Raw genomic sequence first — 15,516 nt, forward strand, 5'->3', positions numbered from 1 at the left:
GGGAATTTTTAGGTTAAACTATCGTCAATGTACGAATATTAACTCTCGGTGGGAATTTTTTTCTTCAAACTACTGTCAATATTCAGACTTTAAGTCTTGGTGTAAATCTTTATCTCAAACAATCGTCAATAAACGAATTTTAATACTAGGTTGGATCTTTTTTCTTCAAACTATCGTCTATGTACGAAATTTAACTCTAGGTGGGAATTTTTTGGTCAAACTATCGTCAATGTACGAATTTTAACTCTCGGTGGGCACTTTTTTCTTCAAATTATTGTCAATATTCAAATTTTAAGTCTTGGTCCAAATCTTTATCTCAAACAATCGTCAATAAACGAATTTTAATACTAGGTTGGATCTTTTTTCTTCAAACTATCGTCTATGTACGAAATTTAAATCTAGGTGGGAATTTTTTGGTCAAACTGTCGTCAATGTACGAATTTTAACTCTCGGTGGGCACTTCTTTCTTCAAATTATTGTCAATATTCAAATTTTAAGTCTTGGTCCAATTCTTTATCTCAAACAATAGTCAATAAACGAATTTTAATACTAGGTTGGAACTTTTTCTTCAAAATATCGCCTATGTACGAAATTTAACTCTAGGTGGGAATTTTTAGGTTAAGCTATCGTCAATGTACGAATATTAACTCTCGGTGGGAATTTTTTTCTTCAAACTACTGTCAATATTCAAATTTTAACTATTGGTTGAAATCATTTTGTCAAACAGTCGTCAATATACGAATTTTAATACTAGGATGGAATTCTTTTCTTCAAACAATCGCCCATATACGAAATTTAACTCGCGGTGGGAATTTTCTGGTCAAGCTACAGTCAATGTACGAATTTTAACTCTCGGTGGGCACTTTTTTCTTCAAACTACCGTCAATATTCAGATTTTAACTATTGGTTGAAATCTTTTTGTCAAACAGTCGTCAATACACGATGTTTAATACTAGGTTGGAATTTTTTTCTTTAAACTATCGTATATACGAAGTTTAACTCTTGATAGGAATTTTTTGGTCAAACTATCGTCAATGTACGAATTTTAACTCTCGGTGGGCACTTTTTTCTTCAAACTACTGTCAATATTCAAATTTTAACTATTGGTTGATATCTTTATGTCAAACAATCGTCAATAAACGAATTTTAATACTAGGTTGGAATTTTTTTTCTTCAAACTATCGCCTATATACGAAATTTAACTCTCGGTGGCAATTTTCTAGTCAAACTATCGTCAATGTACGAAATTTAACTCTAGGTGGCAATTTTCTGGTCAAGCTACCGTCAATGTACGAATTTTAACTCTCGGTGGGCACTTTTTTCTTCAAATTATTGTCAATATTCAAATTTTAAGTCTTGGTCCAAATCTTTATCTCAAACAATCGTCAATAAACGAATTTTAATACTATGTTGGAATTTTTTTTCTTCAAACTATCGCCTATATACGAAATTTAACTCTCGGTGGCAATTTTCTGGTCAAACTATCGTCAATGTACGAATTTTAACTCTCGGTGGGCACTTTTTTCTTCAAACTACTGTCAATATTCAAATTTTAACTATTGGTTGAAATCTTTATGTCAAACAATCGTCAATAAACGAATTTTAATACTAGGTTGGAATTCTTTTCTTCAAACAATCGCCCATATACGAAATTTAACTCTCGCTGCGAATTTTCTGGTCATGCTACCGTCAATGTACGAATTTTAACTCTCGGTGGGCACTTTTTTCTTCAAATTATTGTCAATATTCAAATTTTAAGTCTTGGTCCAACTCTTTATCTCAAACAATAGTCAATAAACGAATTTTAATACTAGGTTGGAATTTTTTTCTTCAAAATATCGCCTATGTACGAAATTTAACTCTAGGTGGGAATTTTTAGGTTAAGCTATCGTCAATGTACGAATATTAACTCTCGGTGGGAATTTTTTTCTTCAAACTACTGTCAATATTCAAATTTTAACTATTGGTTGAAATCATTTTGTCAAACAGTCGTCAATATACGAATTTTAATACTAGGTTGGAATTCTTTTCTTCAAACAATCGCCCATATACGAAATTTAACTCGCGGTGGGAATTTTCTGGTCAAGCTACAGTCAATGTACGAGTTTTAACTCTCGGTGGGCACTTTTTTCTTCAAACTACCGTCAAAATCCAGATTTTAACTATTGGTTGAAATCTTTTTGTCAAACAGTCGTCAATACACGATGTTTAATACTAGGTTGGAATTTTTTTCTTTAAACTATCGTATATACGAAATTTAACTCTTCATAGGAATTTTTTGGTCAAACTATCGTCAATGTACGAATTTTAACTCTCGGTGGGCACTTTTTTCTTCAAACTACTGTCAATATTCAAATTTTAACTATTGGTTGATATCTTTATGTCAAACAATCGTCAATAAACGAATTTTAATACTAGGTTGGAATTTTTTTTCTTCAAACTATCGCCTATATACGAAATTTAACTCTCGGTGGCAATTTTCTGGTCAAGCTACCGTCAATGTACGAATTTTAACTCTCGGTGGGCACTTTTTTCTTCAAATTATTGTCAATATTCAAATTTTAAGTCTTGGTCCAAATCTTTATCTCAAACAATCGTCAATAAACGAATTTTAATACTAGGTTGGATCTTTTTTCTTCAAACTATCGTCTATGTACGAAATTTAACTCTAGGTGGGAATTTTTTGGTCAAACTGTCGTCAATGTACGAATTTTAACTCTCGGTGGGCACTTTTTTCTTCAAACTACAGTCAATATTCAAATTTTAACTATTTGTTGAAATCTTTATGTCAAACAATCGTCAATAAACGAATTTTAATACTAGGTTGGAATTCTTTTCTTCAAACAATCGCCCATATACGAAATTTAACTCTCGCTGCGAATTTTCTGGTCATGCTACCGTCAATGTACGAATTTTAACTCTCGGTGGGCACTTTTTTCTTCAAACTACTGTCAATATTCAAATTTTAACTATTGGTTGAAATCTTTATGTCAAACAATCGTCAATAAACGAATTTTAATACTAGGTTGGAATTCTTTTCTTCAAAATAACGCCCATATACGAAATTTAACTCTCGCTGCGAATTTTCTGGTCAAGCTACAGTCAATGTACGAATTTTAACTCTCGGTGGGCACTTTTTCCTTCAAACTACCGTCAATATTCAGATTTTAACTATTGGTTGAAATCTTTTTGTCAAACAGTCGTCAATACACGATGTTTAATACTAGGTTGGAATTTTTTTCTTTAAACTATCGTATATACGAAATTTAACTCTTGATAGGAATTTTTTGGTCAAACTATCGTCAATGTACGAATTTTAACTCTCGGTGGGCACTTTTTTCTTCAAACTACTGTCAATATTCAAATTTTAACTATTTGTTGAAATCTTTATGTCAAACAATCGTCAATAAACGAATTTTAATACTAGGTTGGAATTCTTTTCTTCAAACAATCGCCCATATACGAAATTTAACTCTCGCTGCGAATTTTCTGGTCATGCTACCGTCAATGTACGAATTTTAACTCTCGGTGGGCACTTTTTTCTTCAAACTACTGTCAATATTCAAATTTTAACTATTGGTTGAAGTCTTTATGTCAAACAATCGTCAATATAGGAATTTTAATACTAGGTTGGAATTTTTTTCTTCAAAATAACGCCTATGTACGAAATTTAACTCTCGGTAGGAATTTTTTGGTCAAGCTACCGTCAATGTACGAATTTTAACTCTCGGTGGACACTTTTTTCTGCAAACTACTGTCAATATTCCAATTTTAACTATTGGTTGAAATCTTCTTGTCAAACAATCGTCAATATAGGAATTTTAATACTAGGTTGGAATTTTTTTCTTCAAACTATCGAATATACGAAATTTAACTCTCGGTAGGAATTTTTTGGTCAAACTACCGTCAATGTACGAATTTTAACACTCGGTGGGCACTTTTTTCTTCAAACTACTGTCAATATTGAAATTTTAACTATTGGTTGAAATCTTTATGTCAAACAATCGTCAATTTAGCAATTTTAATACTAGGTTGGAATTTTTTTCTTCAAACTATCGAATATACGAAATTTAACTCTCGGTAGGAATTTTTTGGTCAAGCTACCGTCAATGTACGAATTTTAACACTCGGTGGGCACTTTTTTCTTCAAACTACTGTCAGTATTCAAATTTTAACTATTGGTTGAAATCTTTATGTCAAACAATCGTCAATAAACGAATTTTAATACCATGTTGGAATTGTTTTCTTCAAACTACCGTCAATATTCAGATTTTAACTCTTGGTGGAAATCTTTTTGTCAAACAATCGTTAATATACGAATTTTAACTCCAGGTTGGAATTTTTTTCTTCAAACTATCGTCTTTATTCGAAATTTAACTCTCAGTGGGAATTTTTAGGTTAAACTATCGTCAATGTACGAATATTAACTCTCGGTGGGAATTCTTTCTTCAAACTACTGTCAATATTCAGACTTTAAGTCTTGGTGTAAATCTTTATCTCAAACAATCGTCAATAAACGAATTTTAATACTAGGTTGGATCTTTTTTCTTCAAACTATCGTCTATGTACGAAATTTAACACTAGGTGGGAATTTTTTGGTCAAACTATCGTCAATGTACGAATTTTAACTCTCGGTGGGCACTTTTTTCTTCAAATTATTGTCAATATTCAAATTTTAAGTCTTGGTCCAAATCTTTATCTCAAACAATCGTCAATAAACGAATTTTAATACTAGGTTGGATCTTTTTTCTTCAAACTATCGTCTATGTACGAAATTTAACTCTAGGTGGGAATTTTTTGGTCAAACTGTCGTCAATGTACGAATTTTAACTCTCGGTGGGCACTTTTTTCTTCAAATTATTGTCAATATTCAAATTTTAAGTCTTGGTCCAATTCTTTATCTCAAACAATAGTCAATAAACGAATTTTAATACTAGGTTGGAACTTTTTCTTCAAAATATCGCCTATGTACGAAATTTAACTCTAGGTGGGAATTTTTAGGTTAAGCTATCGTCAATGTACGAATATTAACTCTCGGTGGGAATTTTTTTCTTCAAACTACTGTCAATATTCAAATTTTAACTATTGGTTGAAATCATTTTGTCAAACAGTCGTCAATATACGAATTTTAATACTAGGTTGGAATTCTTTTCTTCAAACAATCGCCCATATACGAAATTTAACTCGCGGTGGGAATTTTCTGGTCAAGCTACAGTCAATGTACGAATTTTAACTCTCGGTGGGCACTTTTTTCTTCAAACTACCGTCAATATCCAGATTTTAACTATTGGTTGAAATCTTTTTGTCAAACAGTCGTCAATACACGATGTTTAATACTAGGTTGGAATTTTTTTCTTTAAACTATCGTATATACGAAATTTAACTCTTCATAGGAATTTTTTGGTCAAACTATCGTCAATGTACGAATTTTAACTCTCGGTGGGCACTTTTTTCTTCAAACTACCGTCAATATCCAGATTTTAACTATTGGTTGAAATCTTTTTGTCAAACAGTCGTCAATACACGATGTTTAATACTAGGTTGGAATTTTTTTCTTTAAACTATCGTATATACGAAATTTAACTCTTCATAGGAATTTTTTGGTCAAACTATCGTCAATGTACGAATTTTAACTCTCGGTGGGCACTTTTTTCTTCAAACTACTGTCAATATTCAAATTTTAACTATTGGTTGATATCTTTATGTCAAACAATCGTCAATAAACGAATTTTAATACTAGGTTGGAATTTTTTTTCTTCAAACTATCGCCTATATACGAAATTTAACTCTCGGTGGCAATTTTCTGGTCAAACTATCGTCAATGTACGAAATTTAACTCTAGGTGGCAATTTTCTGGTCAAGCTACCGTCAATGTACGAATTTTAACTCTCGGTGGGCACTTTTTTCTTCAAATTATTGTCAATATTCAAATTTTAAGTCTTGGTCCAAATCTTTATCTCAAACAATCGTCAATAAACGAATTTTAATACTATGTTGGAATTTTTTTTCTTCAAACTATCGCCTATATACGAAATTTAACTCTCGGTGGCAATTTTCTGGTCAAACTATCGTCAATGTACGAATTTTAACTCTCGGTGGGCACTTTTTTCTTCAAACTACTGTCAATATTCAAATTTTAACTATTGGTTGAAATCTTTATGTCAAACAATCGTCAATATAGGAATTTTAATACTAGGTTGGAATTTTTTTCTTCAAAATAACGCCTATGTACGAAATTTAACTCGCGGTGGGAATTTTCTTGTCAAGCTACAGTCAATGTACGAATTTTAACTCTCGGTGGGCACTTTTTTCTTCAAACTACCGTCAATATCCAGATTTTAACTATTGGTTGAAATCTTTTTGTCAAACAGTCGTCAATACACGATGTTTAATACTAGGTTGGAATTTTTTTCTTTAAACTATCGTATATACGAAATTTAACTCTTCATAGGAATTTTTTGGTCAAACTATCGTCAATGTACGAATTTTAACTCTCGGTGGGCACTTTTTTCTTCAAACTACTGTCAATATTCAAATTTTAACTATTGGTTGATATCTTTATGTCACACAATCGTCAATAAACGAATTTTAATACCATGTTGGAATTTTTTTCTTCAAACTACCGTCAATATTCAGATTTTAACTCTTGGTGGAAATCTTTTTGTCAAACAATCGTTAATATACGAATTTTAACTCCAGGTTGGAATTTTTTTCTTCAAACTATCGTCTATATTCGAAATTTAACTCTCAGTGGGAATTTTTAGGTTAAACTATCGTCAATGTACGAATATTAACTCTCGGTGGGAATTTTTTTCTTCAAACTACTGTCAATATTCAGACTTTAAGTCTTGGTGTAAATCTTTATCTCAAACAATCGTCAATAAACGAATTTTAATACTAGGTTGGATCTTTTTTCTTCAAACTATCGTCTATGTACGAAATTTAACTCTAGGTGGGAATTTTTTGGTCAAACTATCGTCAGTGTATGAATTTTAACTCTCGGTGGGCACTTTTTTCTTCAAATTATTGTCAATATTCAAATTTTAAGTCTTGTTCCAAATCTTTATCTCAAACAATCGTCAATAAACGAATTTTAATACTAGGTTGGATCTTTTTTCTTCAAACTATCGTCTATGTACGAAATTTAACTCTAGGTGGGAATTTTTTGTTCAAACTGTTCCGTGGCACACCCACGGGTCTTAGGCTATTTTCCAGACCCCTCTTCTCTGGCCCATCAGTTCCGTCTGTCATGCATGTTTCCAATCTGCCATTGTCAACCACGGGCATAAATTCTACCCAAGAGTTCGGCAGGGACCTCAGTCCCCATCTGGAAATATCCAGCTAGCGTTCTGGCATCTACGAACCTCAATGACTACCTTCGAAAGGCAGTTCATTTATGCTAACATTCATTGTCTGACTTTGAATTTATGGCCGCAACAGACGAAGGCCCACTTAGTCCGCATTCGGACTATAAACAGAAACTCCAAACTCCGAAGAAACCAGACTGCGCCCCTTGACAATGTCATTTTGTCGACACATGCCTGACAGGATGTGGAATTCATGGCCACTTTCTCCGTCTTGGAGCACACCTCCCAAAAGACCACGGACATTCCTTATAGGTTACTGTCCGCAATAGCCACCCCCTAACAGGACTCACATAGTCCAATTAGAAGAAAGATCTTCCCTCTCCAAGATTAGAAGCTTGCGAGATTTTCCAAATGAAATCAGTTGAACTTCAGCATCGCGCCTGAACGTTCATCTTCGAACCGAACCTTCCTTCAAACGAACCATCCACCAACTTATCATTAGCGATCGGCAGAAAACCTAGTCGAGGAGGAAAGCACTATCCAGGAGTCGGGCTCTTTCAGCTTGATTGTCTTGCTACAGCACACAATCCCTGAAAACCCACCCCAAAACCAGAATTGATCCCCACAGTGGACAATCTCTGGGTCAGCGTTAGTCTCTCGAATACGGCCGTCTGACATTATCGCCATGCCGTGAGAGCAGGAGTTACTCCTCACGAGACGTGTGGCAAGTACGGTCGGAAGCCCTGCCTTCACCACCAACGACCTGAGCCCCTCAGCCGCGCCAAAGAGCACCGCTTGCAGTGGACCGGCTAGAATTTTCATCCAATCGCTTATTTACACATCGGTCTCAACAGTCGGAGGCGCCGAGCAGAGCCTTACAACCTCTGTTGGCCAGTTTACCTGGTCGCTGTTGAACCTCAATAAAACACCAGTTACTACCATCTATCCATCATCAGGTTCAGGCCTGAAACCCTCATAACACTCCTATCTCCGTAAAAAGACGTAGGAGCGCCCGTGACAAAACAGTCGGAGGCACCGAGCAGAGCCTTACAACCTCTGCTGGCCAGTCCTCTGGCCGCTGTTGAATCACGAGCTTCGCGTATCGACTAACGCGAAACATTATTGGTCCTTCGAGCCGGATTTGAACCAGCGACCTATGGATTAAGTACAGTGCGAAATATCGAGTGAAGGTGCATGTGCATTTGGATTTACAGTGCAATCTGGATTAAACTTGTGTGTGACAGCCGCATCCGTGATTCAACATCACATCAAGACTAAGGCAGCACGCCAAGGACAGAGAGCAGCATACGATAATTCACCACCACGAGAATACGTCCACCAAGGTAAGCTCGTTTTGTGTTCGCCAAGTCCACTTCTCGATCAGCCAATATCACAATGGCAAAATCATCCGAAGGCTCCTCTAGCCATTCCGCTCCACACGGCACCAGCCTCAGTACCTTGCGACGTAAACGCGGCAACATAGTAGGGCACATCACCGCGTTCTCGAAATTATTAGACAACGCGAAACAGTCCGATCGCCGCGATCTAGGTCTAATTCGGGCACACTTAGATAGCCTACACCAAATCTGGGATCGCTTCGACGCGATCCAACTTGAAATCGAAGAAGCCGATAGTGGCGAGGAACCGCGTCGCTTCGAGATTCACGGAGATTACATGACGGTGGTCGCACGAGCGAACGCACTCATCGAGGGAGACCGTCCAAGAGCTCCGCTACGGCACCATCCTTCGAACTCCTCCACGGCCACCACCGCTGCGCCGATGGCTATCAAACTCCCCGAGATGCGTTTACCGACTTTCGACGGAACAATCGAAAACTGGACATCATACTTCGAGGCCTTCTCATCGATGATTGACGAAAACGATGACTTATCACCAGTACAGAAATTTCAATATCTACGGTCCACACTCACCGGCCGGGCAGCCGCCTGTATCGAATCATTAAGCATTACCGAGTCAGGCTACGCGGATGCAATAGAACTGCTCAAAGAAAAGTTCTATTGCAGACGCAAAATTCTGCTAAAACATTGTCACGCGATCCATAACATAGCTCCTCTGGCACGGGATACGCCAGAAGCCTTAGGCAACCTCGTCGACACCGTGCGTCAACACCTACGTTCACTGAAGAATCTGGGGGTCGACATTTCGTCATGGGACAGCATGATCATCTCTCTCATATTGGCAAAGATCAGTACCGACACAGCGTGGCATTGGGAGCTTTCTTTAAAAGACAAGCAAATGCCGGCGTACTCCCATTTGCTCGACTTTTTAGAAAAAAGGGCAAACTGCAGACCTGCGAGCCATAAACCACCTGTTCAGCCAATAGGACACTCCAGCCGCGGCACATCAGGAAGGGTTAACAACAACAAGCGCGGTCTACAAGGCCATGCATTCGTAACCTCGACCCATCACGAGGAAACACATACTTCCCGCGAACAAATCAGGGGAAGCGGAACACCCACGACTTCAAGGTGTCCATTCTGCCGTAATCTGCACGGAATATGGCAATGTCAAAGGTTTCGTACCCTGTCAGTGGAAGGTCGCGTGAAGGCAATAAAGGGGGCCGCATTGTGCACGAATTGTCTGGGGCCCGGTCACCAGTCAGATACGTGCAATAGAGGAGCATGCCGCAGATGCAATCGGCACCATCACACACTATTACATCAAGAAAAACAGGTTCATGATCGGGCAACCACTTCTGCAGCGAAACGACCCAGAATTTCACCAGCCCCGCAAGTGGAAAATGACAAATGACAATCAATACCTGGAGCCCCCAATTACCAGAGTCGGGTCAACGCATTTGTGGTCGACTCAATTAAAAATGAACTCCTTGTAACAGCACAGGTCCACATTCTCGACAAGGATCTTCAACCCGTCAATTGCCGGACCTTAGTCGACACAGGTGCCACCACCAACTTCATAACAGAGGACCTAGTAAAACGGCTAGGCATCCCAACGAAGGGTTGCCACGTGCCAGTGGGGGCTCTCAACCAATTGTCTACGGTGGCCAGACACACCGCCACAGCGACCATCCGATCCAAATTCAATAGCTACGAACGGACGTTAACATTTTTGACAATACCTAAAATATCATCATTAATTCCGGACCAACCCATCGACCGATCATTAATAAATATTCCAAAGAACATCAAATTAGCAGACCCAGAATTCCATCGACCAGCACCGATCGACATATTACTAGGATCTGGAACCACCTTGTCACTCATCACCGTCGGACAAATCAATCTGTCCACTCCCACCGAACCCAACCTATACTTGCAAAAAACGATGTTCGGATGGGTCATCGGGGGGAGCGCGCCAACCACATCACCGATACACGACATTTCATGCCACACAACTAACGCGCTCCAGTTCGACCTGACACGATTTTGGGAAGTCGAAGAAGGTCCTCAAGTTCGACACCTTTCGAAGTCCGACCATTTATGCGAAACGCACTTCAAAGAACACGTCACACGCAACGCTGAAGGCCGATACATCGTCGCACTCCCTTTTAATGACAAACAAGCACGTTTAGGAGAATCAAAGGTAAGGGCTCTACGACGACTAGAATCGCTCGAACGAAAATTGCAACGCAATCCCACGTTAAAACAAGAATACCACGCAGTCATACAGGAGTATCTCCAACTTGGACACATGACCCAAATCTCACAGAATGAAGAAGAACACAATGGGTATTACCTGCCGCATCATGGGGTGACCAAAGTCACGAGCGAGACTACGAAGCTTCGAGTGGTATTCGATGGCTCCGCAGAAACAAGCACCGGCGTTTCATTAAATGACGCTCTTCACACCGGACCGAAGATTCAAGACGATCTATTATACATTTTACTCCGATTCCGCATCCATCAGTACGTAATAACCGGCGACATCGAAAAGATGTACCGACAGTTCCTCATCCGCAAGGAAGATAGAAAATACCAACGCATTTTGTGGCGTGATGATACCGGTCGAGTCCAAACATATGAATTACAAACAGTGACGTTTGGACTATCCGCCGCACCATACCTAGCAATCCGCTGCCTCACTCAACTCGCGCAAGACGAAGGGCATCGCTTTCCGCTTGCGGCCACAGCCTTACTCCGAGATTTCTATGTAGACGACGCATTAACCGGAGCTCCAACTCTAGAGGAAGCACTAAAGGTACGCAAGGAATTGACCGAATTATTGAACTCATCGGGATTAAATATTCGACAATGGGCAGCCAACGACAAGACCTTACTGGATGGATTGCCAGAACAATCCATCAACAAACGACTGCATCTCGGAGAATCATCGACGTTAAAAACTCTAGGAATCGTCTGGAACTCTTCTGCCGACACCATCTCCTACGAGGTCCAACCGCGACCCAATACTTCAAGAGTCACCAAACGATTCATCACGTCAGAAATCGCTAAAATTTACGACCCATTGGGACTCTTGGGACCAGTTATAATTCTCGCCAAAATGTTGTTGCAAAAGATTTGGACGATTAAGATTGACTGGGACGAATCGCTCCCCATGGATCTTCACACGGAATGGAACCAGTATTACAAACAACTTCCGTTACTCAATAAACTCGTTTTCCAGCGGCGGACAGTCGCGTGGTCACCAACGACCGTAGAAATACACGGATTCTGCGACGCAAGCGAAAAGGCTTATGGAGCATGCCTCTACGTGCGCACGATAGACGAGTACGGTTACATACATGTGCAGCTTCTCGCGGCAAAATCAAGGGTGGCACCGTTAAAGACACAATCTATACCACGACTTGAATTGTGTGGAGCTCTACTTTTAACATCCTTACTGACAACGACGAAAGAGGCACTGCATATTAAAATTCATCGTACCTTCATGTGGACAGATTCTACGATCGTATTACATTGGATACGAACCTCTCCGCATCTTCTCAAAACATTTGTCGCCAATAGAGTATCCGAGATCCAGTCTAGAACGGATACTGCTGACTGGAGACATATCTCAACCTCCGAAAACCCAGCGGATCTGATTTCACGAGGACAACAACCGCAAGAATTCATTCAACCATCTATTTGGCAATTTGGACCAACATGGTTGAGTCGAGAAGAATCCTCGTGGCCAAAGGAACAACTCGAACCTTGCGTTATCATACCGGAACAAAAGACAGCAACCTGTCTGAATCTCTCCACGATCGACGCCAATATCCTCGACAAATTTTCCTCTTGGCACAAGATGCAACGCGTCGCTGCACGCTGCCTTCGGTGGAAAAGGAACAATCAGGAAAAGGGGGGCCTCACGGCGGACGAACTCGCCAGAGCCCACGACGCACTCATCAAGCTCCTCCAACGAACTCATTTCACAACGGAATTACACAAACTAAAAAATAATCAGCGAGACGTGGGAGGTAAATTCCAACGTTTGGCCATTTTTCTCGACAAGGATGGGATTCTCCGAGTCGGGGGCCGATTAAGACATTCGCCGATACCATTTTCGCAACGACACCCCATACTTCTTCCCAAGGCACACGTAACCACCTTGATTATTCAAGCTGAACATCACACTCATTTACACGCCGGTGTCCAGAACACGTTGTATGCCGTGAGGCGCCGGTATTGGCCGATCGACGGGCGAAGCCAGGTATGGAAGGCCTTAAGGAACTGCATCCCTTGTATTCGAGCACGACCACCAGCAGTGAACTACACTATGGGAGATCTACCCGAAGCCAGAGTCACGGAATCACGGCCCTTTACGCACGTCGGCATCGACTATTGCGGTCCGTTCTTTATTAAAGAGCGGAAACATCGAAGCCGCAATCAACACAAGGCTTATGTCGCGGTCTTCGTATGTCTCGCGGTTAAAGCCGTTCACTTGGAGCTGGTGAGTGATCTCACAAGTGAAGGCTTCATCGCCGCACTTAAACGATTTATCGCGCGACGGGGACTATGCAAAGCAATATACTCCGACAACGGAAGGAATTTCGTCGGGGCAGATAACGAGTTGCAAGAACTTATCAAATCCAACGATTACAACCAGCAGCTGGGAAATTTTCTAGAAAATAGAGCAATCAAATGGAACTTTATTCCTCCACGCACTCCGCATTTCGGAGGCTTATGGGAAGCTGCAGTGAAATCGTTCAAGCACCATTTAACACGCGTCGCGGGTACTGAGCCGTTCACATTCGAAAACTTTAACACATTAATAATAGAAATTGAGGCGGTTCTCAATTCCCGCCCACTAACACCTATCTCATCAGACCCTAATGATCTGATCGTTTTAACTCCTGGACATTTCCTCATTGGCGAATCACTTACGAGCTTACGAGAGCGGAATTTCGTGGATGTTCCCACGAATCGTTTGTCAGCGTGGCAACATATACAAAAATTGAAACAACATTTTTGGAAACGCTGGCACCTCGAGTACCTAAACGAGCTAACCAAACGAAGCAAATGGAAGAACGGGACCCACTCAATCAAGGAGGGTACTATCGTGCTCCTCAGGGAAGATAACGTTCCTCCGATGCAGTGGATCTTGGGCAGGGTGCTCAAGGCTCATCCCGGTTCCGACGGTGTTGTTCGCGTTGTGACGGTCAAAACTGCCACGAGTGTGCTCAATCGGAGTGTGAAGGGACTCGCACCTCTATTATATCAACCAGGCGAGGAGGATGACCTGGCGACATCAGTCTCCACCAGGGAAGCCTGTTAATCTTGACCATTTAATGTATCTCAAAGAACGCCGTTCGGTGAGTACTTAGCACCATTTCTATCATCACTACCTAACTCATACTGGACACCAAGATAATCAAGCTTGACGTACCACATACGTCTGATATCTATAACTTAATTGATCGGAGTCCTCTCAACGGGGGGAGGATGTTCCGTGGCACACCCACGGGTCTTAGGCTATTTTCCAGACCCCTCTTCTCTGGCCCATCAGTTCCGTCTGTCATGCATGTTTCCAATCTGCCATTGTCAACCACGGGCATAAATTCTACCCAAGAGTTCGGCAGGGACCTCAGTCCCCATCTGGAAATATCCAGCTAGCGTTCTGGCATCTACGAACCTCAATGACTACCTTCGAAAGGCAGTTCATTTATGCTAACATTCATTGTCTGACTTTGAATTTATGGCCGCAACAGACGAAGGCCCACTTAGTCCGCATTCGGACTATAAACAGAAACTCCAAACTCCGAAGAAACCAGACCGCGCCCCTTGACAATGTCATTTTGTCGACACATGCCTGACAGGACGTGGAATTCATGGCCACTTTCTCCGTCTTGGAGCACACCTCCCAAAAGACCACGGACATTCCTTATAGGTTACTGTCCGCAATAGCCACCCCCTAACAGGACTCACATAGTCCAATTAGAAGAAAGATCTTCCCTCTCCAAGATTAGAAGCTTGCGAGATTTTCCAAATGAAATCAGTTGAACTTCAGCATCGCGCCTGAACGTTCATCTTCGAACCGAACCTTCCTTCAAACGAACCATCCACCAACTTATCATTAGCGATCGGCAGAAAACCTAGTCGAGGAGGAAAGCACTATCCAGGAGTCGGGCTCTTTCAGCTTGATTGTCTTGCTACAGCACACAATCCCTGAAAACCCACCCCAAAACCAGAATTGATCCCCACAGTGGACAATCTCTGGGTCAGCGTTAGTCTCTCGAATACGGCCGTCTGACATTATCGCCATGCCGTGAGAGCAGGAGTTACTCCTCACGAGACGTGTGGCAAGTACGGTCGGAAGCCCTGCCTTCACCACCAACGACCTGAGCCCCTCAGCCGCGCCAAAGAGCACCGCTTGCAGTGGACCGGCTAGAATTTTCATCCAATCGCTTATTTACACATCGGTCTCAACAGTCGGAGGCGCCGAGCAGAGCCTTACAACCTCTGTTGGCCAGTTTACCTGGTCGCTGTTGAACCTCAATAAAACACCAGTTACTACCATCTATCCATCATCAGGTTCAGGCCTGAAACCCTCATAACACTCCTATCTCCGTAAAAAGACGTAGGAGCGCCCGTGACAAAACAGTCGGAGGCACCGAGCAGAGCCTTACAACCTCTGCTGGCCAGTCCTCTGGCCGCTGTTGAATCACGAGCTTCGCGTATCGACTAACGCGAAACACAAACTGTCGTCAATGTACGAATTTTAACTCTCGGTGGGCACTTTTTTCTTCAAATTATTGTCAATATTCAAATTCTATGTCTTGGTCCAATTC

At 40.8% G+C, this 15,516-nt stretch overlaps 1 protein-coding gene across 1 annotated transcript; it reads left to right on the forward strand.

Moving 5' to 3' along the window:
• Positions 1-10,075: 10,075 nt before the first annotated feature.
• LOC143432075 (uncharacterized) lies at positions 10,076-14,003 on the forward strand. Its single transcript, XM_076908891.1, has 2 exons — positions 10,076-10,115; positions 10,165-14,003. The coding sequence occupies exons 1-2, from the start codon at positions 10,076-10,078 to the stop codon at positions 14,001-14,003; spliced, it is 3,879 nt and encodes a 1,292-aa protein (XP_076765006.1).
• The last annotated feature ends 1,513 nt before the right edge of the window (positions 14,004-15,516 follow it).

Source organism: Xylocopa sonorina, unplaced genomic scaffold, assembly GCF_050948175.1.
Source record: "Xylocopa sonorina isolate GNS202 unplaced genomic scaffold, iyXylSono1_principal scaffold0024, whole genome shotgun sequence".
Classification (NCBI taxonomy): domain Eukaryota; kingdom Metazoa; phylum Arthropoda; class Insecta; order Hymenoptera; family Apidae; genus Xylocopa; species Xylocopa sonorina.